The sequence below is a fragment of the Hippoglossus stenolepis genome, chromosome 23 (genome assembly GCF_022539355.2).
Source record: "Hippoglossus stenolepis isolate QCI-W04-F060 chromosome 23, HSTE1.2, whole genome shotgun sequence".
NCBI classification, from domain to species: Eukaryota; Metazoa; Chordata; class Actinopteri; order Pleuronectiformes; family Pleuronectidae; genus Hippoglossus; species Hippoglossus stenolepis.
Window position 1 is genome coordinate 13,807,840 of NC_061505.1, and position 25,467 is coordinate 13,833,306.

The window sequence follows — 25,467 nt, forward strand, 5'->3', positions numbered from 1 at the left end:
TATAGTGACATCAGACACTACGTTGCAAATTTTTCTTAATGGTAATGACGTCATTGTCATAGGATTATTACATACAACAACAATAACTTCAGCCAGTGGAAAATCCCATTATAAATTTTAAATATTAACAGTTGGTATTGATACTTTTGAAAAGCACCTTGAATGACCAGTATTTAAATGTTGAAATAAACTTGTTTGCTGCAGTTTGAGCTGTGATGCCACATGCCAAATGTGAGGCCGATAAGATGGACTCTTTGAGAGCCACGTACTACGGTTGCCGAGAGCTCAACGCACAGCAAATTAAGAAAATACATGCAAATAGAAAAAACACCTACACATTGAGAAATCGTCAATTTGACGAGGCATGCGTTGCAAAACGTCACAACACATGCAAATACAGAAACGCGCTGCATATTGCAAAAACGACAATGCAAATGTTTCCAAGGAAATGTGCAAATAAAGATAACTTCCTCAATTTTGATGACGTGCAACAAGTCACAACACATGCAAATACAGACTACAAACTTATCGAGAAGTGCTCCTCATCATTGAACTATAGCCACGTTCATCACTTTTTTGGGTCCCCTGGAAACATTTGCGTTGTTGTTTTTGCAATTGGTGCATTGACTTTTTGCAGCGCATGTGTCGTCAAATTTATGTTTTTTTTTCTTAATTTACACGTGTTTTTTCTATTTGCATGTGTTTTCTTAATTTGCTGTGTGTTGAGCTCTCTCGGCCACAGTGACATACAGACAGAAGCGTTTTTTTGTGTCCTGTGTCTCTAGAGAAGCAATTTGGAATTTGTTTCGAGTCAGTGGATCACAACATAAAAGTTTTTTAAAAAAATATTTATATTCATATAAAATGGAGGACGCACATAAGAGCAGGTGTGTCCTGTTTTTGTATGGTAGCAGAGGTCAGTGGGTCACTAGCATGGAAGATATTTAGCACACACACACGCACACTCAGCTAAGCTAACACAAGTCAAAATGGCGGTTATTTACACATATAAATGCCCACAGAACATGTGGTTACCTGAATGAAGCTCTGTCATGAACTGTAGCTCTGTCACTTCACTCTCATTGAGTCTTTCTCCTCTTCTACGATTAATAAGCTTCACGTGTTTATCACTGTTTGTTTGTAGCACTCACGTTAGCATCACTGGAAGGCGGGCGGGGCCGTTTTTTAATTCCAGGAAGTGCAGGTGTTAAGCCAAAAGTGATCGTCTTCTAAAAGCTGATTGCGTAGCCATTTAAAGTAGTAAACTAGTAAACTCTCCAGTTTATACACAGTACATGTAGTACATATAGTACATGTAGTACCTGCTGCTTTTGTCTGAATCATAACTTTTACACTCACTTAACCTTATGATAGACTGGTTATTTATCGACTGTACTGCTGGTGCTGATGTGTTTGTTCGACTGTCTAACAATGCTCCATCCATTGTAGTTGTTAAAACCAGATCTTCTTTTTTTTTTATTTACAAGTGCCCATAATCATTTTACAATGTCATACTATTAGTACTCTTGTCTGTTTTATTCAATTCTTATTTTATTAAAAATGTTTTTACTCAGGTGCTACAACCACAGAAAAAGCTACATTTAAAAATAATCAACAGCAAGTAACAGATTCCCTTTCCCCCAAACTTCACCCACACCAAAAACAGTGTGTTGGTTCATCTCAGCAGATGTGACAAGCGTTCAGAAGGATGCAGACTTAAGGAAAGAGCCCCCAGTCAACAGCCTCTATACAGGACAAGGACACAGAGAGACATTTATACACCATGCAAGTGGCGGCTGACTGGGACCAGAACACCTCAAAGTCACCACTCTCCTCAAAGACACTCATCTAACCAAGCAAGCACAAGAGGGAGCTATTGCACTTTAGTTCACAAGATCTCAGCTCTCAAGCAGTTTGATGACTTTATTAACATTTGTTTCACACAGCACCAATACCCTTCTGTCCAATCAGCTGTGAGAGGGGACAGCAGGAGGAGCCGTCATTGCTCTGGAGCTCGCCATCAATTCACATGTCACGGAAATGCAGACGTTAAGAAATCCCGATATTCACATTTCGTTTTTCTCCACAGCCCCCCCATTGAAGCACTCACACTGAGAGCGGTTTGTCAGAGGAGTTTATTTTTCATTTATGTACAAGCGTGTCTGTCACCGAGGTGGGGACCGTCTGAGATATACAAAAAAAAAAAAGAGTAGAAAACATATAAGGTGCAAAAACAAACACTGATGCATGCATCCGTACTCACCCCCCCTTCCCCCGCACCCCCACCCACCCTCTCCCACAAGCTACTGTATGTACAGCAGGTTCACATTGACTGACATCAGACATCATGCTCGGTTACACGCCCCGCCAAGTTGACGGGGTCACAACCAGCTAAACACTTAGTAGACACAAGTCCCCTACGCGCCCGTCTCCATGCTGATGTGCCAACTACTCTCTACAGCTCGCAGAGCGGTGTGGCTCTCATCTGAAGGGCGGGAAGGGGACAGGACAATATGTACAAGACTGAGCACCCCGCGTGCTGCACAGAGCAATCTACATGGCAGCAAAGCATAGGCAGTCGAGCAAAAAGGATTTATCAAAGAAAGCACCGTTGACAAGTGATGAGTGCGTGTGTGTGTGTGTGTGTGTGAGTCTAAGGATGTCACAGTCTTCCGTAGAAGATGATTTAGAGTTTACAGCAAGTATCCCTGTTTCAGTCAGTGTATTGTGATGGGTTTGGAATGTGCCTTGCAGACATTCAAGCACACACACACACACACACACACGCACGCACACACACGACGCACGCGCACACGCACACGCACACACACACACACACACACGAGCAGTGGTGTGATCACAGGAGCTGGACTGGAGCTCAGAGGAGCGAGTCGCCATGTCAGTTAAGGTTTCTGAGTTTTTCCGATGGTAACGCCAAATGTAAGGGTGGCCACGCCCATGCCTGGCCTGACCTAACCTTCCGACACACACGCACACGCACACACACACACACACACACACACAGAGTTAGAAATCCAATCCAATGGTCAAACTCAGGGGCTATTTCAAGAAGCACAATTACTCGAGGTGACTGTAAGACAGTGTGATTAAAGCTGCACTGGCTGATTATGAAAGGAAACCACATGTTTTAGTTATTGGCAGGTAGTGAGCCATTAATCAAACGATTTACATTTGCTTTGTTTTAACATGGACATTCACAGCTGTCGCTTGCTAAAGCTGCAGCTACTGTCTGACTACTTTATAGCTAACTTGTTTTCATTAATTGGTCGGACGTCATGTTCTGTTGGTTTTGTGTTGAGGTGAGATGTGATTGTATTTTTGTGAACTGGGCCAATACAGAATATGAATTTGTTATGAATAAATCACTATTATAACAATTTCACGTCGAATCCTATTCAGTCAAACCTGCAGGTCCAGAAAATATAGATGTAAAAATTAAGGCGGCGCGGTTCAAATAGTTGTATCTAATGTTATTCTACTAATGGTTTTATTTGGACCCATTTCCTACTGAATAATATTATTTGCTAAAAAAACAGTGACAGAATTCAAGGAAAGACACTCTGATCACAAACCAAATCATGTTCTTTGAATATGTCAGACATTAGACGAATACAACCAGAACTTTATGTGAGGCTGGATCACAGGTCAGAGAGTTAAACTTTGTACCAGATGACCGGATCGTCTAAATCAGGGGTGTCAAACATACAGCCCGCGGGCCGGATCCGGCCCGCCAGGGGGTCCAGCTCGGCCCGCCGGATGACTTTGCTAAGTGTGAAAATTACAGAAAGACATAAATTGCATTTCTATAAAAGTAGCTGCTATTCCTAATCAGTCCACTGGGGGTCGCACTGTATCAGTAAGAGAAAGACAAGAGCTAGCTTAGCAGTAGGTTACTACACTACACAGACACAAACTATAATTTATTGTAACACTATATTAACAACAAGGTTAAATTTAAGAAGCAAAACACTGGGAAAGGGATATTTTTCAATGGTTTATGGGATGTGTAGTTCCTTCACTCTCTGTGAAACGTCAATAGAGAAAATGAATGGGAAATGTATTTCTGTTAATTCTAAATGAGGGGGGGCACTGTTTCGCTCTCTTTACGATTTATTTTTACTGAAATGAGAACTGTTATTTTACATGCACAAATCATGTGGATTTTATTTAATATATAAGAATTTATTTTCTTAAGTTAAGTTCTATATATTTGGTAATATTTATATTTTCGTTTTACCAATATATATTAATACATTTTAATCGGTATCCGTAGGCACCTGTGCATGGAACACTAAGTCCTCAGTTTGAATCTAGGCCAACAGGACCTGTGACTTATTGACTAATTAAAAAAAAAAGAATATTGTGAGCTTCTGTCAAAAGAAGTTTTATCCTCCTTAAATCCAGAATTACTGCAGAATACACATAAATGCTGTTTCCCTGAACTGCTTCTATAGTTCAGCCACAGGATGTGGTTTTCCATGATGCTTTGCATGAATTTTTTCACTTTCTTTAACGTTCATGAGTTTTGATGAAAAAAAACCCAGACATTTAGGGAAACTGATATCTATGAGTATAATTTGGTGCAGATCCAAATGAAAATATGGATCTAGTGAATTTAAATGTGGTTTCATAAGGGGGCTGTTATCTGAATGATGCTGAGGAGAATTCTGCTTCTTGAAATAGCCCTTTAGCACGGAGCTGTGCCGTTACTCTCAGCTGGTGTGTGTCACGATTATTCTGACCCTTAAAACGTGACCTCTGTTTGCCACAAATGCTACAAAAGAAAAAAAAAAACTTTAAATATATCAACATAAATAAACAAAGGGAAGGTAGTATTTCCTTTAAACATTTACAAATAAATACTTGGTTTTGACTTTAGATCCTTTTCAAGCCAAACTGCTGGAACAGATTCTGAATTGAAATAAAACAACACAAGGTGTTTGCTTAAAAAAAGAAAAGTGCAGCGGACAACAAACGTTGCACAACTTAGTTTACTAAGCAGGCTCGATAGAATAAGGGTTGGAAAAGTTTGCTATGTCTGTATGCTGTGGTACTTACAGTATACTAAAAGCAGCCCCTCGTTTAGTTCATGTGAATGACTGTGTCCTCCTCAACACTCTCGGACTGTAATTTAAATAAATATATAGACAATATTTTTAAAAAGAAAACAAAGGAATGAAAGAAAGAGTGATGTGAGGCGGTGAGTGGTTTATGTGCCGCTCTTCTGCTCCCATTCCTGCAAAACAGAGAGAGACCTGCTTAGTTTGTTGATATCATCACAGTTTGCTCACCAGATTTTCAGAATCAAGAAAATCATCCCAATCAGTGGCATCAGTGAAACTGTAATAGTCGTCAATCAAGTAAATAAATATCGTTAAAGTCTAATCAAAAAATGAAAAGGAACCAAGATTCTCAGAAAAATGAGTTTAGCCAAAACAAATCAACAATCAAAGAACCTCAACTATTGATTTAAGGGGGAGTGAAGATTGTTCAAAACCTACAGATCCTGAGTAAAGCCCCAAGATCAACACCTTCACAGTCACTTCTAATCAAGTCTGACTTCACAACTACAGACAGAAGCGCTGCTCTAGACCCTGTCCAGCTTGTGAGCTCTGACCTTGGCCTTCCTGAGGACGTGTCCCCGAACTGTGGGCGCCTTCTGACCAGCCTGCTGCCGGCGGAGCAGCGACGCGCTGTTGACCGGCAGGGAGCAGGACTCTGTGTCACTGGTTTCGCAGCTGGAGAAGGGAGACGACTCCTGTGTCCGTCGCAGCATTGCTGGTGACTGCACACACACACACACAGAGACACACACACACACACACACATATGGAGAAAAGTTAGACGGCCAGTGGTGGTAGATGCAGATGGTAGATGATTTTTGAAACAAATAAAAGCAACACAAATAAACCACGGGAGACAACGGAGGTGTTCTGACCTGGAGGCCAGAGGAGCCAGCTTTTGGTTCGATGGTGAGGCCCAGAGTGACCCCTCCGCTCAACGCCTTTTTCAGGCTCTCCTTCACCTCTGTCAGCTCCAGCTCCAGGTTCACCCTCTCCTCCTCCTTCTGCCGGCACTGCTCCTCCACCTTCTTCAGCCGCTCCGTCAGGGAACCATGAGAACGTTTGCCTAATTGACAAAGAGCGGGAAATTTCTATGTGAACATTTATCACTTTGATAAACCTGATAAAATTACCGCCAGATCATTTTGACAGTATGTTTTTTTTTATTTCACCATATCAGACTAAGACATATATTCACAGGTGCAGCAGGTGCTGATCCCTGGCATGGCGACAACGTACATAGAATAACTTCCTGTTTGGCAATTTGTCTTCAAAGCAAAAGCACAAACTTTAGTTTGTTGCTGCAATGCTTTAGACTGAGCTGGATTACAGAGCTTTTATTTTGAAAAGTTGTGAACTTGGGTCAGACGATTGTGTCGATGGTCACACAAAATAACACCAGTTAAGAACATCATTTAAACTTACATATACTGTATAACCACACACATGAACATAAAGGAAATTCAGTTTAATTTTATGAAAAACATTGATTATAAAATCGTCACTGCTGATAAACCAGGTAGGATGAACACTTCACTCTGCACCATAGACTGTTTATAAAAAAGCTCTGCAAACAATGTCCAGCACACAAACAATAAAAAGTGATTGTATATTGTAGAACTGTTGAGGAGGACTCACTAATGACAATGTGTAGCAAGATGTAGCTCTGGAGCATTAACACAGGACAAGAGAACAGAACATTCCAAACACGCAGGTTTAGAACAGGCATTGCACTAGTTTCCCTTGAAATGTTATCTTCCTGCTTCTTTTAAATTCCAGACACAACTGGTTTAATGACGAGTATGTATTCAGCAGAAAGGCCGTGTCTCTCACCGGCAGCGGCCTCCACAGCAGTGCGCAGGTCTGTCCTCTCCTTCTTCAGCTGCGTCAGATGGCTCCTGATCTCCTGCTTCTTCTTCATCAGCTCGTCCTCCTTGGTCTGCAGCCGCTTGGCGTCGGCCTCCACGCGGTTCTTCCCGTACTTGCACTGCTCCGCATCTGCACAACAAAGATTTGGGGTGACTTACCAAAAAAGAAAATCGAGAATGTGAGTCTTCCTCAGAAGGCAACAGTCCAAGGAAGTACTGGTTCATGTTTTAGACTTAACATTCCTCTTGCTCAACATGTTTAGCCTGTATAAAATGAAACTAAGAGATAATCTGAGAGTTACTCTACAGACCAGTCTAACGATCATTTGAGAGAGCAGTTCAAATGACCTCATTACCTATTCACACACACATTCATACAGAGCATCTCTGTGCAGCATTTATTTATCATACATCACTTACACACTGCCAGCACAGCCGTCAGGGGCAATTAGGGGTTCAGTATCTTGGCCTATAGGACACACACGGAACATGGGGGACTGGGATCGAGCCGCCGACCCTTTGGTTAGTGGACGACCGGCTATACTAAATAGACTATAATGTCACTATACTGAAGTAGCACAGTCCGAGAAACAAGAAAAGTTGTACAACAGATTATACAAACCAGTTAAACATAAAGCGAATGGACCTGAGATGTTGCTTATAATCCACGTACAATCACGTTCACCAGAAGACATTTTAATAATTGTGCTGGAGGTTTAAATAAAACCTGCCTGATCATTCCCGATCGGTTTCTTTCTCCGTAAGACTAGTTTTAGCGACATTTAGCTGAGCTGCCTGTTGTGAGCAACAGGATTACAGTACACTGGAGGTTTTATGTGCAATTACAGTTTCATCACAGTTTTGCAATTTTAAGTTTTACCTTCAAATTACGTGGAAGCTAATCTGGGTAAAGTGCCTGCTTATTTACAGGCTATATGATGCTCTGACTACATGTTTTTCTTGTGCAGGTATTTTTGCAATGCTGCCCCACAGTGAGACAAACAAAGAGACCATCTGTGTGACAGTGCATTGCCCATGACATCAGCATTAAGACATTTTCCATGACATCAGGAGGAAGAGATCAGAGCCTTTATTACCAGGACACTGGTGAGACCTGAACTGCCCAGAAACCCACTGATCCCACAGCCACAGCCTCGAGCAGTCATGAATTACACCAGGACCGTGTGTGTGTGTGTGTGTGTGTGTGTGTGTGTGTGTGTGTGTGTGTGTGTGTGTGTGTGTGAGCACGAGGATTTTGCTCCTGAGGAATCACTCAATCAAACCACGCTGACATCTTCAAATTCAATACCCCTATTTGACACTGGAAACATGAGGTCTGTGTGGCGTACTCTAACTCCAACATGACACATGTTTAATTATTTCCATTCCGACATTTGGAGGAAGACAAGCTACACACGCGGTTTAAATCCTTCTCGTTCACACATTAGGCAAAAAACAAAAAGTGCTTTCTACCGCAGGGTTTAACACGACCACATTCACCCTCTTCCAGTGAGGTGGGCCCCCTCTCTGCTATCATGTCTGTATGAGTGCGACCCCGACGCTGGCAGGGGCCTCGAGTCTGGCCCACGTGCGTCACACGAATCGTCTCAAGGGTAAAGATAGGTTTTTAGGTTTTCAAGTTATTTACCCCCTCCCTTACTTAAACCAACTGTAATTTGGACATCCTGCATTTTCCAAATTGCTGTGGAGCAGAGCTTTGCTAGAAAGCAATCAGTGGTGGTGAGGCTGGGTCTGGGGGAGCCAGACACACTGTCTGCTGCTCACTTACAGCACAGGAACTGACTGAGAGAGATGGACTGCTGTCAGTAGTTACTGTCCAAGATAATAGAGTGATTCAAGAAGAAATTACAATGTGACTGTCCTCGTTTTTACAGTCCACGTATGATAAACTCTTCAGTTCCATAATGGAAATGATTCAGATTCGTGGACATACTCTTTTATTTCTCCCCACTTACTGGAGTTGTTGCGTTTCAGAGAGGCCGTCCCATTGGTCCCATTGACTCCATTCTTCTTGGACTGGTTCTTTGGCTCCGCCTTCTGTTTGGATGCCACCCCATTGGTCGCTGCACCCTTCTTTCCCTTCAGCTGATGGGAAGAGAACAAGGAGGAAGGACACTTATCAAATTACCTGTCAAATACCTCAAGACGGTGTAATACTGCACATACGACTTATATGTAGATGCACTTATTATCCTGAAAATTGTACAAAAAATCCACATATGAAATGTCTTCATATTAAATACATATTTCTAATTGGAAGCTTAGTCAGAGAGCTAAAATTCCAGGACAGCTACTTATGATGCATTCATGTGGTGTGGGAATGTACTTTAACACCATCTCAAGCTGGTACACGAGTTGCCGAACTGAGGTCAGCACCTATAAACGTAAATGTTATTTACAAAAATAGTAGTTTTAATTTGACTGTTACATGCCTGTCACACATGATCCTTGTTCTTTGCTCTTTGTTATAATGTAAATATTGGAAAGAGGTGTTAGAGTTTTGCTTAAACGCTGTACACACATGAACATGTTTTGTTTACATCAGGATAAGCAATGGAGAAATGTTAACATTTTATGTTTATTTAATCATTTAATTTCTATATATTTGGTTGTTTACATTTTATAAGTTAAGATAAAAATCTAATTACAATTAGAAAAATAAAATATCTTTGTCATATTGTTTTTTCATATATATATATATACACATCAGTTGATATATATTAAATTAATATAAGATTAATTAATTAATTAATCAGATTAAATACTTTCATTTATCATTTGGCTAAGCTGTTATTATTATTGGCTCGTCTTCATGTTGCCCTGAACCTGATCTAACTGTCGTGATGCACGTGGCAGACAGTTTGGCCTGCTGCCTGCCGCCTGCCGTACACCTCGCTGGATGAAAGTCAACTCCTCATAGCCGAGCGGTACTTTGTGGTTGCAGAGGCAATGTTAACACCCCTCGGACACGCCACACATGGCACACACATCAAAGGTGTGGCGAGGAGGAGGCGGAGCTCCATACAACACCATGCGGTGACTTATGAGGCCGTCGAGGCAAAGCTGCTACTTAGAGCAGGGCTGTAAAAATATAAATTACACACACAGCCCATGTTCATTGTAAAGGGGAGGAAGGAAATACAATATGTGGGACAACTGAACACAGGCATGGACACATTTTATGCTATACTAGTATACTCAAACTATATGTTCAGACACAAATCAAGGAGCAAAATCTGGCTTTTACAGGGGAATTATTTCAGAACTGGACCTAAAAACTGTTTCATATCATACTGACAGTAAATCAGAGATTGGTATCAGCTGTAAAAAGCTTGACTGGAGCATCTCTAACTGTAGCACACGGTCAGTGCTTCCAAAGCCCGGTCACGGGAATGAGTCTCAGGCCCTGTCATGGTTAGAATTCAATTTCTAAGAACCACACCAGAAGGGGAACACCATTCACAGGCTGATGGGAAAGAGAGGCGGACTTGTGGGTGGCCAACATCAACACCTTACCTAGTGAGTCAAAACACGCTCCCGCAGGAAAAGTTTACTCAATATCCTCTTTCCCTCGGCAGAGTCGTTCTCAGTGCATGTAAATCAGGAAATTCAGAATTCAACATTTATCTGAAGGGATGCTCCAAAAAGTTCATGAAGGGTGTAAAGGTCCAACTTAATTTCAAAACCCTTTGATGAGAGCTGCTAAGGCAAACAACAAAAACTTGAAGACTTACAGCTGCAATAGTAAATATTTTTCTTATGAATAAGGGATTAAGAATCAATCAGATCAAGTGAAGCAGTTGAAGTATCTCAGGGTCTTGTTCACAAGTGAGGGGAAGATGGAAGGCGAGGCAGACAGGTGGGTCGGTGCAGCAAAAGCAGACATGTGAGCGTTGTACTGGACAGATGTGGTGAAGGAGGAGCTGAGCGCAGGGCAAAGCTTTTGATTTTGTATTGTATAGTTTGTTGTGTTTGATTTTAAATGACGTTGTTTTCATTTGCTTGTTCTCTTTGGTGTTTTCTATTCTTGTTTTCATTTGTCCCCTTTGTGAGGCACTTTGCAACATTATTATTATTATCATTAATATTATAGATTGTAGTATATTTGAGGCTGGCTGACCTTTTCCAAAATGATAACTTTTCCTAAACAATGTACTCTTTACTGCTTTTGTACAGTGTGATAGATCCACTGAAATCTGTGAAGCTGCTCTTATCTTGTCTTTGGCTCTACTATTTGTATTACTTGATAAAAAAGCATAATAATTTTTTGTTAGCACAATGTTAGCACAGGCATGCAATACAATCTGGAGCTGGAGATGTTAAATATTGCATGGGTCATAATTTTCCTTGTACTAAAAACTGGATATTGATTAGTACAGGTTATTTCTAACATGATCAAAGATTAAGATCGTTGCTAATATATGGTTTATGGTAAGATGGTTTCTTTTCAAACACATGTTCAAAGAAATTGTGACACTAAAGCTTTCAAAGATGACAGGTAGCTTTTAGTGATATATATTTTATCTGGTCCTATATGCGATGTCAACTCAAGCCACAATATTTCAGTTCATTTATTTTCTGAGGATCACTGAAATTGTATCCTACAAATCAACAAAAGGAAAACTTATTTTTAGAATTTTAGAAAGGTGAGTACAAGTAAATAAGAGTGGAAGCAGAAGAGGTTAGTGTGATGCAGCAGAGTGTTAGTCACCTGAGCAGTGGCTTTAGTTTTAGTAGCAGGGAGGAGTTTAGAGGAGACTTTAGAAACAGGGGTTTTGTAGTGACCGGCAGACTTGGAGGAAGAGGAAGCAGGAGAGGAGGAAGGCTTGGGAGGAAAGCGAGAGGCCAGCTTGGGTGAGGGCATGTTATCGTAGAGTTCAGCATTCTCATAGTGCATCTCCCCTTTCAGCTGGCGCCCCCCTGTGCTGGGACTGGAGTGCAGCGCCTCGGGGTCCTCGGGTGAGATCAGGCAATGTGCAAAGCCAGAGGAGAGGAGAAGTGGAGGAAGAGGAGGAGAGGTAGAGGAGAGGCAGAGGACGGAAGAGGAGAAACATTATATAACAGGTGGTAAGAATATCAGGAAATAAGAGAAGCATTTTAACGTTAGTTACACTAAATGGTTTGAATACACAACAAAACAAGTGTTTCTATAATATATGATGATTAAGGGGACACTCTCTCTGTTCTCCTAACCACTATTCTGAAAACAATTTCTGACATCTTCAGTGACTCTGGAGGAGCTTTGTAAAATCTGCAATTGCATTATGGGAAATGTAGTGAGAATTATTAACGTAGACAATGCTTTCTGGAGCTTGACACACACGTGAGCTGTAAAAATCAGGCTTCTGTTTCTTACCGGTCGCCCAATGAGATGAAAGCACAATATTAAACCACAGGAGTTCCCCTTTAACTGAAGCATTTTTACCTCCAGCGAATCACACGTTACGTAACCACATCTTTTCTCTAAGATTTTACAGGTTTTAGCATCAGTACTCAGTCAAAAGATTAAGAGCCTACTAAATATTTAACATGCTAATGTCTTTCTGTGGGTCAGGAGGTTTAGAGAACCAAAAGAGGAAGGGAGGTGAGGGGAGCGCGATCTTAAGTTTAACCTAGTTTTTAAAATGAACTTTTGTTATTTCTTTTGTCTAGTTCTAGTCTTATATTGCTAAGTTATTCTTACCAATGACAGCTATTCTGATAATGATGTATATGTGCAGATATGTGAAAAGCAGTGAGCAAAGACAGCAACAGTTCCAGCAAAATTGTGAAGAAAACAACTCAAAGAGTTCCCTGTGTACTGAGCTACTCAAGTTTTATCAGTTTTTATTTTGTCCGGCGGGTGAGCTGCAGTGAGTGCAGCGGCTCTAAGTAGCTAACGATGCAACAGTAAGGGTGAACAAATGGGAAATCCTCTGAAGACTAGACCATGTAAACTTAGTTTGCCCTCCGACGTCTACACTCTGGCCGGGAGGATGCAGCCCCAAGGATGTGGCGCGAAGGAAGGCATGGAGGCATGGAGGATACGACACAGATGATGAGGAACGGATGATGTGGCCAGGGGGATGCGGCCTGAAGGACGCATTCCCTGAATTGGGACATGGCTTTACTGTGTATGGGTACCACCAGTGAACAGATGTGTCCTTACCATTCCGTTAATGGGGACATCATCATAATGCAGAGCCATTCCAGTGGGACAGGCGTAGCCGTTGACTGGGTTGTCCAGGTATGGGTTAGGTGAGACAGCACGCTTACTGGTGAAACTGACAATACACCAAGGTTGATTAAAAAAAAGAAAGAAGCTGTGTCTCTTTAATAAAGTGCCTCTATATCCTCAGATTCGATGTAACAGAGCTCACACACTGTAAATGGATTAACAGCAGTAACTGACAATAGTGCTGTAAAATGCACCTAATTACATCCACTCTCATTCTCTATATAATACATTTTATTATTAAACAGAAAATTAAATCTAACTTTCACTTCAGTTTTTAATTGAGTCCACTGGTGTCCATCCAGTTCACTACGTTGTTTGAATTCTCTGTTTGCATATTTTGTTTTATATATATTCTACATATAATTTAAAAGGAGTGAGGGAAGTAAAAAATAACTTATAAAAATACACATTTAGAATTATTTGTTTTTAAAATGAAGATGTGGAGCAAAAATCATATCCTTCTCTTTACTGCTTCTTCTTTTCTTTATTTCTACAGCACAAGAAAACTGCATTTTTCTTATGAAATAATTTGTTGCTTTTAAATAATGTAGCACACAACATACCTTGTTAAGTCCTGCTCCAAATAATAATGATACACAATATTTCCTTTTTTCACAAAAATCTCCTGGAATAACTTTAGAACATCCAAATGGTCAAATTAATCTGGTTCTGGAATATAATATTTATCTCACTGGATCAGAAAACCCTGAATTATAAAACATCTTTTTAAAAGCTACTCATAAGGAAGAAAACCAACTAAAACAAAGAAAAAGTAAGACAAAATTGTGTCCCTCACCAGAAGGACTGCTTGGCCAGCTGGATGACGTTGGCAGTGGTCTCCACATCGATGTAGTCATAGTGCAGAGTGGCTGGGTCAGTGGTGGAACCAGTCTCAGCCAATAAAACCCCCAACCAGCGACCCAGCTCCTCAGAGGAGGAAGCCTGGAGGAATTCAATCCATATCAGTTCATATGATGTTAAACATGTGTGGAAGTTCTGTTAATTTCAACGGCTGCACAAAAAATGGAGACAGAACCAAAATTTAACTTTTCAATCTTTTTAGTTCAATCAGGAGCTGTTCGATAAGAGTCTAGGACAACATAACTTAATCTGGAGCTTGTCTGGTTTGTTTTAAGAACCATCCATCAGAGGCTCGGTCACAATATGGTTTAACAGGGAAGACAAATGGATGCAAATGTCCAGCAGAGTGTTGCATGAGGGGGGGAATCAAAACAAAAACGGCAAATGGAGGACGTTCATACCCACCAACAACATCAAATACACAGGCATAAGTCACTGGTGGGTGGAGATGTTTTACCACATGAGAGGAAGGCAAAGAACAAAGAGGAAAACATGAGGAGCAGTGTTTGCTTGAAGCAGTGTGGCTGCGTTTTGATGCAGTTTCAGGCATTTCTGCTTCATTCCCTGTTTAACAGTGTAGTTTCAGCAGCGGACTTAACCACATGAGAGCGACTCCCAGGACAAATCTTACCTCCAGCACCGCCACCTCTTGGCTGTTGCGGAGCAGGCGGAAGGCGAAGGGGTGCTTGTGGTCGAGGCCGGGGCTGACCTCGCAGCCTCGCAGCGGCAGAGAGGCGATGTGGCTCTTCAGGTCGTCCCGGTCCTTGTGGAGGAGCAGCTGGTTGTCCTTCAGGCGGCACCAGCGCTCCCGCCAGCGGTTGTTGGACAACACGTTCAGGTAGCCTGTCAATCCAAGAGCACAGAAACGTTTTTTGGAGGCAATTCAACCTGTTATGTCCCCCTGTCTGTTTGTTTGTCTGTCAGCAAAACTGCATACAAAGGATGGAGGGTGGGGTGGAGTCAATATTCTTTTCACTTTCCTTAACATTGCGATAAAAGGGCTTTTTTTTTACCAATTTCCCAGAGAATAATTTGTGGATCTTGATGGAAAAAATGTGTAATTTGGTGCAGTTTGATTGAATTTAAGTAGACTGATGCTGGAGGTATGCATTCCAATGAGTGCCATTCTAGTTGATACCAGTTTCGTCATTTAGACTGTGGTAGTTGGTCTTTCCCTGCTATTATCTTTACTGGTTATCTTTCAGAGTTCAACTCAACCTTTAAAGCATGTTCCTATAATACCTCTTGCAAAAGGCCAACGCTGGTGCATGCATGCATAGGCGACTTATCAGCCCAACACACAAATTATCAAGATGATTTCAGGATGGACGGAAGAGTGTGATGTCCCTCTCCACCCTGGGTATCTGCGGATTTGGTGTGTGCATCTGCTTTCTTTGCTGATGCCGGGGGTGAGCGTGGTAGAGGGTCATAAGCAGGGGTTGGAAACATGTTTTTTTCAACCCTCCAGAGGATGTGGACCTCAGTGGCATTTTTGTCCAGACACCTCCAACTAACCCTAACCCCCTGAGCTATCAACCAAATCAACTCAGATTTATTCCCTTTTTTGTTTAGATAAATCGTTCTTCCGTGCGTTGTGTTGGGTGCTTCTCCCTCTTTTGTCGTAGCTCAGCAGCCTGATTTGTGACAGGACCTTTTCCACTGGTTGTGTAGTGTGTTCTCATTTTTTTTTATTATTTGTTTGTCGACACCTAATTGACTGACGGACGTGTGAGTACTGCTGACTGCACATCAAGTTGCCCCTTGTGGATAGTAAAGATATCCTTGATCCTTGAAAGCCCATTATTGGGTACAAAACATTCAGGTAGTGTGGTAGCACAGATTCCACATACTAATGAATGTTGAAAGGTGCTAATGACGCACTTAATTCACAAGGGGCATGACAAATTGTAGGAAAAGTGCAGAATAGGCTCTACATGGTTCAAGGTAATTACCACAAAAACAACCTCTCAAAGTTTAATAGAAATACAGCCCTGCGGTTCTCTGCTTCCACCAACCAGTACAGTTTCAGTCTACATTATTTATTTTCACGACATATTTGACCTTTGACCACTGAAATCTAATCAGTTTATCTTTGAGTCTAACTGGTCAAAATGTCAAGACCAAAAGGCAGACTCAAGAGTCTAAATTAACATTTGTACCAGTGTACCAAGTTGAAGAAATTGCCACAAGGTGTTCCTGAGATGTTGCATTTACACAACCAAAAATGTGTTTCGTAAGGTCATAGTGAACTTGACTTTGGACATTTGGCCACCAAAATCAAATCCATTAATTTTTGCTTCCAAGTGAACATTTTCACCAAATTTGAAAGGATCTTCTTTAGGAGATCCTGAGATATCATACTCACAAGGCCAAACGTGAGCTTTATGAAGCCCCAGTGACCTCATAAACATCACAAAATGTGACCTACAACCCAAAACATAAAGCCTCCGGCCACTGGGTGTCGCCTGGGCAGAGGCAATGAAAGTAATTTTTATTCCGGTTTTTAGTTAAACCACTGATGCGTTTAGGATAATAACTTCAGTGCCTTCCTCTCACCACATGTGGGTACGTCTTCCTCTGCCGACGAGGTCTGCTCATCCGTCGACGGCTTCTTCTTCCCCAGGCCGATGATCTTAGTAATCTTCTTCCCTGCACCCTTCCCCACCGTCCCTGTCTTGTGCTCCGACTTTGAGTTCTTCTTCCCTTTTCCTGAGACAAAGAGACAGAGATCGTGGATTTAACTACTCACAACGAAGGGGAAATTAGTAAAACACTGATGTCCTTTTCCGGAGGACTCCCGCAGACTTAATGTGCCTCGCCATCATTATCTAATCAGGGGAAATTAGCGAGGGAGCTGTTACAAGGTCATTTTTGTTGATGCAATTATGTTTGGCTGCTTTTGCAATGCTGTAATAAAGAGAGGAGAGGAAGAAAGAGCAACCTTAGATTCTACTATAAACAACCATGAGTTAGGAATCACTTGCACTGGGTTTAATCAGACCCTTGTGGGTTCAAAGGCTCTTTGTTGGTGGATTAGGCTCGGTCTGCAATCCCAGCATCCCCCACTGCTGCTCGGAGCTGGCCTAGTTTCCATCCAGAGAGAAAGAAAGCGAGAGGAATGACAGTGCACATTCTGCTGGAGGGAGGGCTAAAGTCAAGTAAGCCAGGTCTTAAGAGGTTATGTCTGAGTCCCTACATCTGTCTGTCTGTTTAAAGGGGGAAAATAGCTTCTGCTTGGCTCACTGTTTTAAGATACTGTGGTCTGCGGTGCATTTGAATGTGTGTGTGTGTGTGTGTGTGTGTGTGTGTGTGTGTGTGTGTGTGTGTGTGTGTGTGTGTGTGTGTGTGTGTGTGTGTGAGGGAGAGATTCAAGGCAAGAAAATGAAAGAAAGAAGAAGAAAAGAGTTGTCAAAAATTGTGACAGAAAAAAGAAGATCTCAAACGCCAGACATTGACGCAAAACAGACAGCGGAGAAGAACTGGGGGAGAAAAATACAAAGCATTCCCCTCAACTGATGTCATCATGCCGAGAGAGTGTCTGGAGCGATTCTACATGCACACGCAGTGATATGCTGTATATGATCACCAGAGTTGGTTTGAACTGCCATAGTGTCTCTGTGTTGCACAAATCAGCTGTTAGCCGAAGTGAACTAATAAACAGTAATCTGAACTGATACGCTAATGACAACTCTTTGTACTCAATTGTTTTTGGGCCTCGCGAGCTTCTGTTTCCACATTTTTTCCGTATTGCGTTTTGCCTTCCCAGATATGATGTGACAACTGCCATGGCGACGGCCTTAATTAAATAGGAAGCCCGTCTTTGCTCAATTTCAGTCGCAGGGTTTTTCTCGTAAAAAAAAAAAGAGTACACGTCACACACGTCACACACACAACGCAGGCCTGAGGTGGAAAGCAGACACACAGATGTGAAAGCGATTCGAACCTCAAGGAGGAATTAATATTTTTCTCTTCGGGAGACGAGTAGCAGGTAAATTCGGTTCCAGTAAGTCAGAACTTTATGTTACCAGCCTCGGAAAGAATGTGGCTGATGATGCTGAGACGGAGGATGAATGAGGAGGAGGAATGACTGAAGGACGAGGAGAGCGGTTGAAGAGAGATCTGCGATAGATCTGATGTCTTTACTCGATGATGGTTCCACAAATGAACTGAAGAATGGAACTGACATGTACTAAATCACCTCCAATGACATGATACATTTCAAGTGTGGAATTGTTGACCGAACTTCTGAAGACTTGCTGTCCCAGTGAGGTTAACAGGCAACTAGAAGTAACTTAACGAAGTTGTCGCCGGCAGCCAAAACATAAGCTGTGTCTCAATTCAGGGTCCACACCCTACGGGCGGCTGCATTTGAAGACTGATGCAGCCACTTTCCCATTTCGAAGGCTCCCTCAAATGCACCAGACGAATGCATCCTTCCATCCCCAAGTTTCTAAAGGCTCCAACGAGTGGATCCTTCGAACCATTTTCCGAAGAGGTAATGGCGACAGCAAGCGACGATTAGAGTATCATGCTTCAACTCCACCCAACAGCTAATGGTACGCATATTAACATATCAACCGTCATGTCAAACTGCAGCTCTGTTGCTAGGCGACAGCAATAAGGGCAGGACAAGGTGGTGATGAAAATTACAGAGATCCTCTGTCGACCAAATCATCTAATTTAGGTTCAGCCAAGCGTTGACCCCAAAGAAAGCAGCCCCTGAACTGGGACACAGCTTTTCTCCTTCACTTCCCTGGTTTTGTTACGGATCAAATTAATGACATATAACGTGTTAATCAGAGGTGCTGGTAGGAAGATTCTTGAAGCTTATTGGCTAACTGCTAGAGTGATATCTAAGTTAGTGTTATCTAACATCTAACTCTCATCTAAGAAGAGCATTTCACTAAATGATGAACTATTCCTGTATTTTAATATTTCACCATGTTGCCATAGCAATAAGTAAACATTATTCTACCAAAGACAGTTATCATGATTTTTGTGTAATCTGAGCTTGGCTGAGACGACATCACATCGGAGCATAATAACCATCAGTAATGGAAAGACAAATAACTAAAGTGATTTACTTTAAAGCCAAAAGATATATTTCTTACATCCAAAATCCCCTAAATCATGGGCAGCAGGTGAAAGTTCAATCTGAGGTTGTGCAGCTCAAGCTCAACCAGAACAATTGACCTATATTCAGACCACAAAACTTAAGAAGACAGAAATCAGTTTCAGTCCCAGCATCGGTAAATGTGTTTTTGCTCTAGAACCTGCATCAGCTATAAAAGGTTAGAATATGACACAACTTCACTTCTGACTTGGTCCCTCTCTGAAGATGCATACTGTGTACGCACACTGGGAGGATGAGACAGTCAACTAACTTCACACTGAATCACGTGTCCAGGCCAGAAAGGTTCATGCTGCAGTAACCAACCAATTCATATGACTGCATGAACACATGTGGGCCATCATCGCAGATCCTCTTTCTACCCTCCCCAAAGTTTCATCATGACTTACACAAGCATATCCATGAATCACAGCTCTGTGCTGCCTCCATAAAAACAAAACTGGGTCGGAGATTTGAAATTAACAGCTGGTGGGAAATCGGTTTCAGACATAATGTTGGAAAAGTGAACCAATCTCACCAAGGAGAAAAAATAAGTGTAAAATTTTAGTTGACAATGCAAATAACTGAGCTGACAAGTAAAATGACATTCATCTCCCAGAGGAAATTCGCCTGCTGAGCAAACAAACGGTAAATAATCAGAAACTTTTTCGCCTGAATCACTTTGCTTTGGCGTGGAGTTCTGCAGGGGAAGACCATCTCTGTGTAAAAACCATGTTAAATAAATCCAAATGCTCGTTTTTCATGCTTCATGCATTATTGTTAAAGGCTAGCCTTTTGAGCACTCCTCTGAATTATGAGACAGATGGAGAGGGAAAGAAATCAGTGATATCCCCGGGATTTAGAACTGGGTCCAATTTGAGGAACATTTTTTCGTTGGCTCCAAGATACAAATACTGATAATGTCGTACACTTCATTTAACTTATCATTTTGTTTTGTATAGTGCTTTAGTCATACAATTAATGGTGCTGGACGAATGTAGTGTTTTATGATGGGGATTTCATTCCGAAAACACCTAACTATTCACAGATGTTGGAACATAACACACAAGTGACACAACTCCCGACCCCCTTTCCTCCCTTCATCTCTGTCTGCAATTTCCAGGTGAATCAGGCTGTCGGGCTCTTCCTAAAGGATTTTTTATATTCCTGGATGCTTTCACATTAATAAACTTCGGCAATTAGGAAGTCAACTGTGATGTCTCACGGAAATGATCAGGCATTTATAAAATCAGAGCAAACGGGAAAGGAGCTGAGATTCTACATACAGTAGGAGGTTACATTTGTGACTAACTAATTAATTAATTAAAGTTTTTAGACGCGGACAAGAAATAATCTGAAATAAAGGAGACGGCAGACTTGCCATTTTTATCAACAACTGATGACAGAACCTGGTCACATCACTGTGAAGCAGGGCTGGGGGTTATGGAGGGTGTCTGGCTGCCGGCTGTATATGGCCCAGGAGACAATTCATAAATACAAAAATAGCAACTCAGATCAGAAATACTAAAAAACGCTCATGACAACAATAAATTTTGTTCCTGACTGAAAATAAAAGCAGTCGAGTAACATGTCCTTCAGGGTGGTCCCTCCAGCTGTATGCCTGTCAGCTCCATAGACTGTGCATAAAGATGGACGACTTGACAGCTCCCTAAAAGTGAAGCCAAAATGTCCTGTGCACCACCTGGTGGCTGGCTGCAGTATAGGTCATGAAACATGCCTTTTCCATATTATCGGATGGGACAAGGGCCAAAGCACACCTTCAATAAAACATTTTAAAAGATCACCATTCTAGACTGATGTGTGTTCACGTTTTCATCTTTCTGGTAAGTTTGGCTTTAATTAGTGATTTAGATGCTATAAAATCTGACTCAAACGCCATGATTGACAGTGTAGACTGACTCATGATTGTTTGATTGAGCTCATGTATCGAACTCGCTACCGCAATCACTACTGCACAGACCCAAATTACATCACTGATGTGGGATGATATTCTGGCCTGATTTCTGGAAAGGGGAAGGAAGTAGAGACATGTCGGCCATCTTTATTTCCAGCCACTGTCAGTGTTTGTGTAACATACCCATAGCTATGACATGTGATCGCTGACAAGCATCACCGCAACTGTCAAGCCAAGGAAATGCACTTTCCAAGACAGATACACAGACTCTTATTTTCTTGTTGATGCATTGATTGCAAGCCGTGCACTGCTCTACCAAAGGTGGCGATTAGTTTGAGCTAAAGCCAAGTGAGTTGCATAATCATCACTACCATCTGACATCAGAGGCTTCGCCAAAGAGAAGCAGCCCCAGCCATCGTATGAGAGATGTTGCTGTGACATATGTGTTCAACAATTAAAAAAGGCTATTGAAGGATAATATAAAAATCGAAAATGACCCTGCTGTACAGGAAGGTTTGTGCAGCACAGACACTATACAATATACAGTATATATAGTAACTGCATACCCAAGGAGTTCACACACACCTCTCAGTTGTTCTATTCACTTACTGTGTATTCATTATTTGTATTATTATTATGTTTTAAAGTAGTACTTGCTTCCTCTTTCCTTTATCATTACATTTTGAGCGGGTTAGCTCAACACACTATTGATACTGATATGAGGGATATTATTTAACAATTTAGTGCCTCTGCACTTTTTCAATAAATGTCAGGTTAATTTTATGAGAGTGTAATTTCTGCCACTGATATGAAACAAGGGGAAACCCTGCTACAATTCATTTGGATTGTCAGTTAAACACTGTGGTCGATATACTAGCACCATCTTACGTCACCGTGGTGTTTCACTGCTGCTCACTGCCCAAAGCAGAAAGGGATTTTCCCAGGACAGTTTGTGTTTCCGAAACTGGATGTAAATGAAAGACGTATGTTGGCAGCAGATGTTTCATATCCAAGAAAAAAAGGTTACAGATCATTTGGTTGTTGTTGCTGGCGAGTCTCACCTTGGTCCTTGCAGTCGCTGTGTCCGTTCTCGTGGACCGCCTCTCCGTCGGAGCTCGGCCTGTCACAGGATGCCTTCTGGCCACAGGAAGACCGCACAGAAAAAGAAGAACGGATGCACGAGAAGGAACAAAGTGATCAAAACTGTACGTTTCTGAAGAAAAGACAGGTCGGCCAAGGCATTAACACACAAACACAGCTGTCTACTTACATTGTACATCGTAAAATAAATCCCTTAAAGGCATCTGCAACATGTTATAGATGAATAATTAGGCTGTGCTTGTGTCTGCTGTGCCAAGTTGGGAGCGGTTTGTCATTAAAGAGCCTCTAATATGGCTCATTTTCCACCACTAAACACACGTAGCTACATTTATACATGCATACACATATGTGCTGGGCACAGTACGTCTCTTGCATTATTGGCTATTTTACCTGCTTGTCCCAAAAGAAAACCAATAACGCACAGTTTTCCCTTCAGCATCCTACATTTTCCCTTTAAAGTTATTTGGCAAACAGCTTTTACTGCCCAGTGTGATTGTGTTTGATTACACCATAAAAAGAGGTCCCTATGGAATTAAGATATATTTACAAATGTTTTTCCACTCCAGCATAATCCACCCAGAGTCATTACGACAACTGTATCTGAGTGAACAAGGTACAGAATGGGGTTGGGATTTGACAGCTCTTTATCAAATCTGAAATTACTGTGGTCTACAGTAACAATTCTACAAATATCCATCTGTAATATGTATTAAAATAAGTTGATCATAGTGCCAAACACACAAATGATTATCAGCTCTGAGTGACATTGGCCCTGAGACCACTTTAGCATCTTTCAGCTCATTATCTTGGTTTGACGACCCAAAATTGAACCATTTAGTTTCAGTCTCACTGCTCCTATCAACCCTTAATTGTCAGCACCAATAGGCAAAGCTCTTATAAACCTACTCTACACTGCCCACCCATGATCAAATGACCGACCAGCTGGTGAACATAATGGGACATTTAGCAGATGCAGAGCCTAATATTTCCCTCAGGAGTCGGAGGAGACCAAAAGCAGAGCTAAAAGAAGAGTTAATCCTGCATTTGCATTCCTCAAGGCGACAGAATCACACGTGCAAATGTGTAAAAAGCCATCGCAAACGTGTTAAAATGTTCGTATTGTACTTGGCCGACCTGAAGTGGTCCAAAAAATGATTTGATCAATCAAGTCAAAACTGTAAGGAGGTATTATGAGATGGATATAGTACAAAATGTTGATCACACACAGTTCCTCACAGACGTGGACAATTAAACCAGAGAAAATTCACAGTAACACCTACATTTGTGGCTTCATGGATGCAGGGAATGTAAATATATATATATGAATAACAAATATAAGTGTATAAAAATGATGTTAGTAATAATAATATCAGTGTAAGAGTGTATTACCTTTTCCAGTTCAGGTCTGTGCACAGGCGATCCAGATCCAGCCCCATCCAAGTCTACACTTCCATTAACACAGACCTCTCGCATCACCTAGAAGACATAAAGAAATACAGCGTTGGCTAACAAGGCTGCCATTCACATTAAACAAGTGGAAAGTCGACACGTGCTGATCACCACCGAGGGATTTCAATTTATATGCAGCCACGCCGGTGGAATGTTCGGTCCACACCATGATCCCGACACATGGGTGGATCCCTTATTTAGAAATCCTAAAATATTTCCTCACACCGTTGCCACATAATTAAGCAGCTCATTCCTTCAGCCTAGACGGCATGCCTTGGGTAATGCAGGCCACATGTATGGTGAACTCCCTCCTCTCTCATATTCCATCATGCTACTGAATTGCAGCCAAGGGATCATGAGGCAATGCAGCCCATGCAGTGGACGACCAAGAGGGGGAAGAGTGCGCGCATGCATGTGTGGCAGGGCCTGGTGGAGGGGTGGGGGTGTCTGCTACACACATTAGACACCACAGTTTTACTACGTCCGCGGAATCCTTATGTAATAAGGTCTACTAGGGGTGAATGAGATCTGCAGGGCTCTGGCCCGGGCGCCAGTGTGCATTACCGTGACCTCGTTGGACTTCAGACCTGGCAACCCTCCGTCAGATCTGGCAGTCCCAGGCATGTGGCGGTGACAGGGGTGTGTGTAGATGAGCGGCGGGCAGAGGGAAATGAGATTTCAGATGAACCGCTGTGTACGCAAGTCGGCTAATGCACTCTGACACACACACACACACAAATTTCCCCCCTCGTCTTTTCCACAAGCATTCTGAACCATCTCTGGCCGTGTAGAGCTGCTCAGCTCATTGGTTTTGGCTTAGAAGGAGCATAATTGGGTTTCGCGAGGAAAATGACAGGCTGTGGCTCCGAGGGTTTGGCTCGGAGAGCGGCTCGGAGGCCAGAGAGCGGGACAGACTGCAACATTATGTGTACCTTCCAGTGGAGAGCTGCTTCGCCAGACTGGGGTACGGGTGATGATACAGAACATGTCAGTGGAGGTAGTGTGCTTCAGTTTTGGGTGCTGAAAAACCAATTAAAAGGAAAATAATGATGATTGACATGTTGCTGCTGAACACTCTGGCCTTGAGGTGGTTTTATTAGTTTTACATATTCACTTGCCAGGACCGCACATTTCTATACACTGAGCTATTTTAACCATACCAGGTAATAAGTGTAGTGGAAATCTGAAAACTTTATATGTTCTAGTAACTGGAAATCTGTGTAGTCTAAATACATATTAAATGCCTTTACTCACTTGGAATATATTGTAAAAAAAGAAATTAAAATAAATTTAAATTTATTCTTCACCAATATTTATAGCTTTACTTTTCTGACAACATATAATAGGGCTTTTTATTGAAGAAAGTTTTGATCATTTCCATAAAAATGATATAAACTCATTCTTCATGCTCTGCGGGCTTAAACCAATTTGCCTTTGGCCACACTGAAAGCAATGATGATGCATTTCTTTTCTTTATTTGTTACTTTTGTATGTTCAATGTGGAAGAAAAGAAAACTATGTTGAAGGCTCGTGAATTGTATTTTTGTCTTTGTTTTTATGGATTGTTTTTTAATGATTCTATTATTGTGCATTTGATGTGTTTATTAGATTACCAACAGTAGGTCTGGTAGAAAGTGATGGGAGATGAATGCAGGTGATACACCTTAACCACTACGCCACCATCAATCACCACTTCGGCCCATGAATGCACATTGACATGACGAGTCTGTGCTTCCTCGTTCAAGACAGGAAAAGAACGCGTTGAAAAAAACGTAAAATACGTTAAAGTGTTCAGCGATTCGCCCCATCCATTGCTTGTAAACACAACTCAGATTTTGTGG

At 41.7% G+C, this 25,467-nt stretch overlaps 1 protein-coding gene across 5 annotated transcripts in view; it reads right to left on the reverse strand.

Moving 5' to 3' along the window:
- Positions 1 to 2,117: 2,117 nt before the first annotated feature.
- The window catches only part of afap1 (actin filament associated protein 1), a 96,182-nt gene continuing 72,832 nt past the window's right edge, over positions 2,118 to 25,467 (reverse strand). For 2 of the 5 annotated variants that reach the window (XM_035148195.2, XM_035148192.2), the window contains exons 7-18: positions 23,567 to 23,653; positions 22,138 to 22,213; positions 16,608 to 16,760; positions 14,683 to 14,894; positions 13,987 to 14,132; positions 13,122 to 13,236; positions 11,685 to 11,927; positions 8,929 to 9,058; positions 6,918 to 7,082; positions 5,960 to 6,150; positions 5,639 to 5,806; positions 2,118 to 5,257 (exon numbers count right to left, since the gene is read on the reverse strand). In XM_035148195.2, coding sequence (XP_035004086.2) covers positions 5,231 to 5,257; positions 5,639 to 5,806; positions 5,960 to 6,150; positions 6,918 to 7,082; positions 8,929 to 9,058; positions 11,685 to 11,927; positions 13,122 to 13,236; positions 13,987 to 14,132; positions 14,683 to 14,894; positions 16,608 to 16,760; positions 22,138 to 22,213; positions 23,567 to 23,653 — 1,713 coding nt within the window. In that variant the 3' untranslated portion in view covers positions 2,118 to 5,230. The remainder of the gene's footprint in view (positions 5,258 to 5,638; positions 5,807 to 5,959; positions 6,151 to 6,917; positions 7,083 to 8,928; positions 9,059 to 11,684; positions 11,928 to 13,121; positions 13,237 to 13,986; positions 14,133 to 14,682; positions 14,895 to 16,607; positions 16,761 to 22,137; positions 22,214 to 23,566; positions 23,654 to 25,467) is intronic. The other 3 variants (XM_035148193.2, XM_047338846.1, XM_035148197.2) reach the window with 3 other exon arrangements.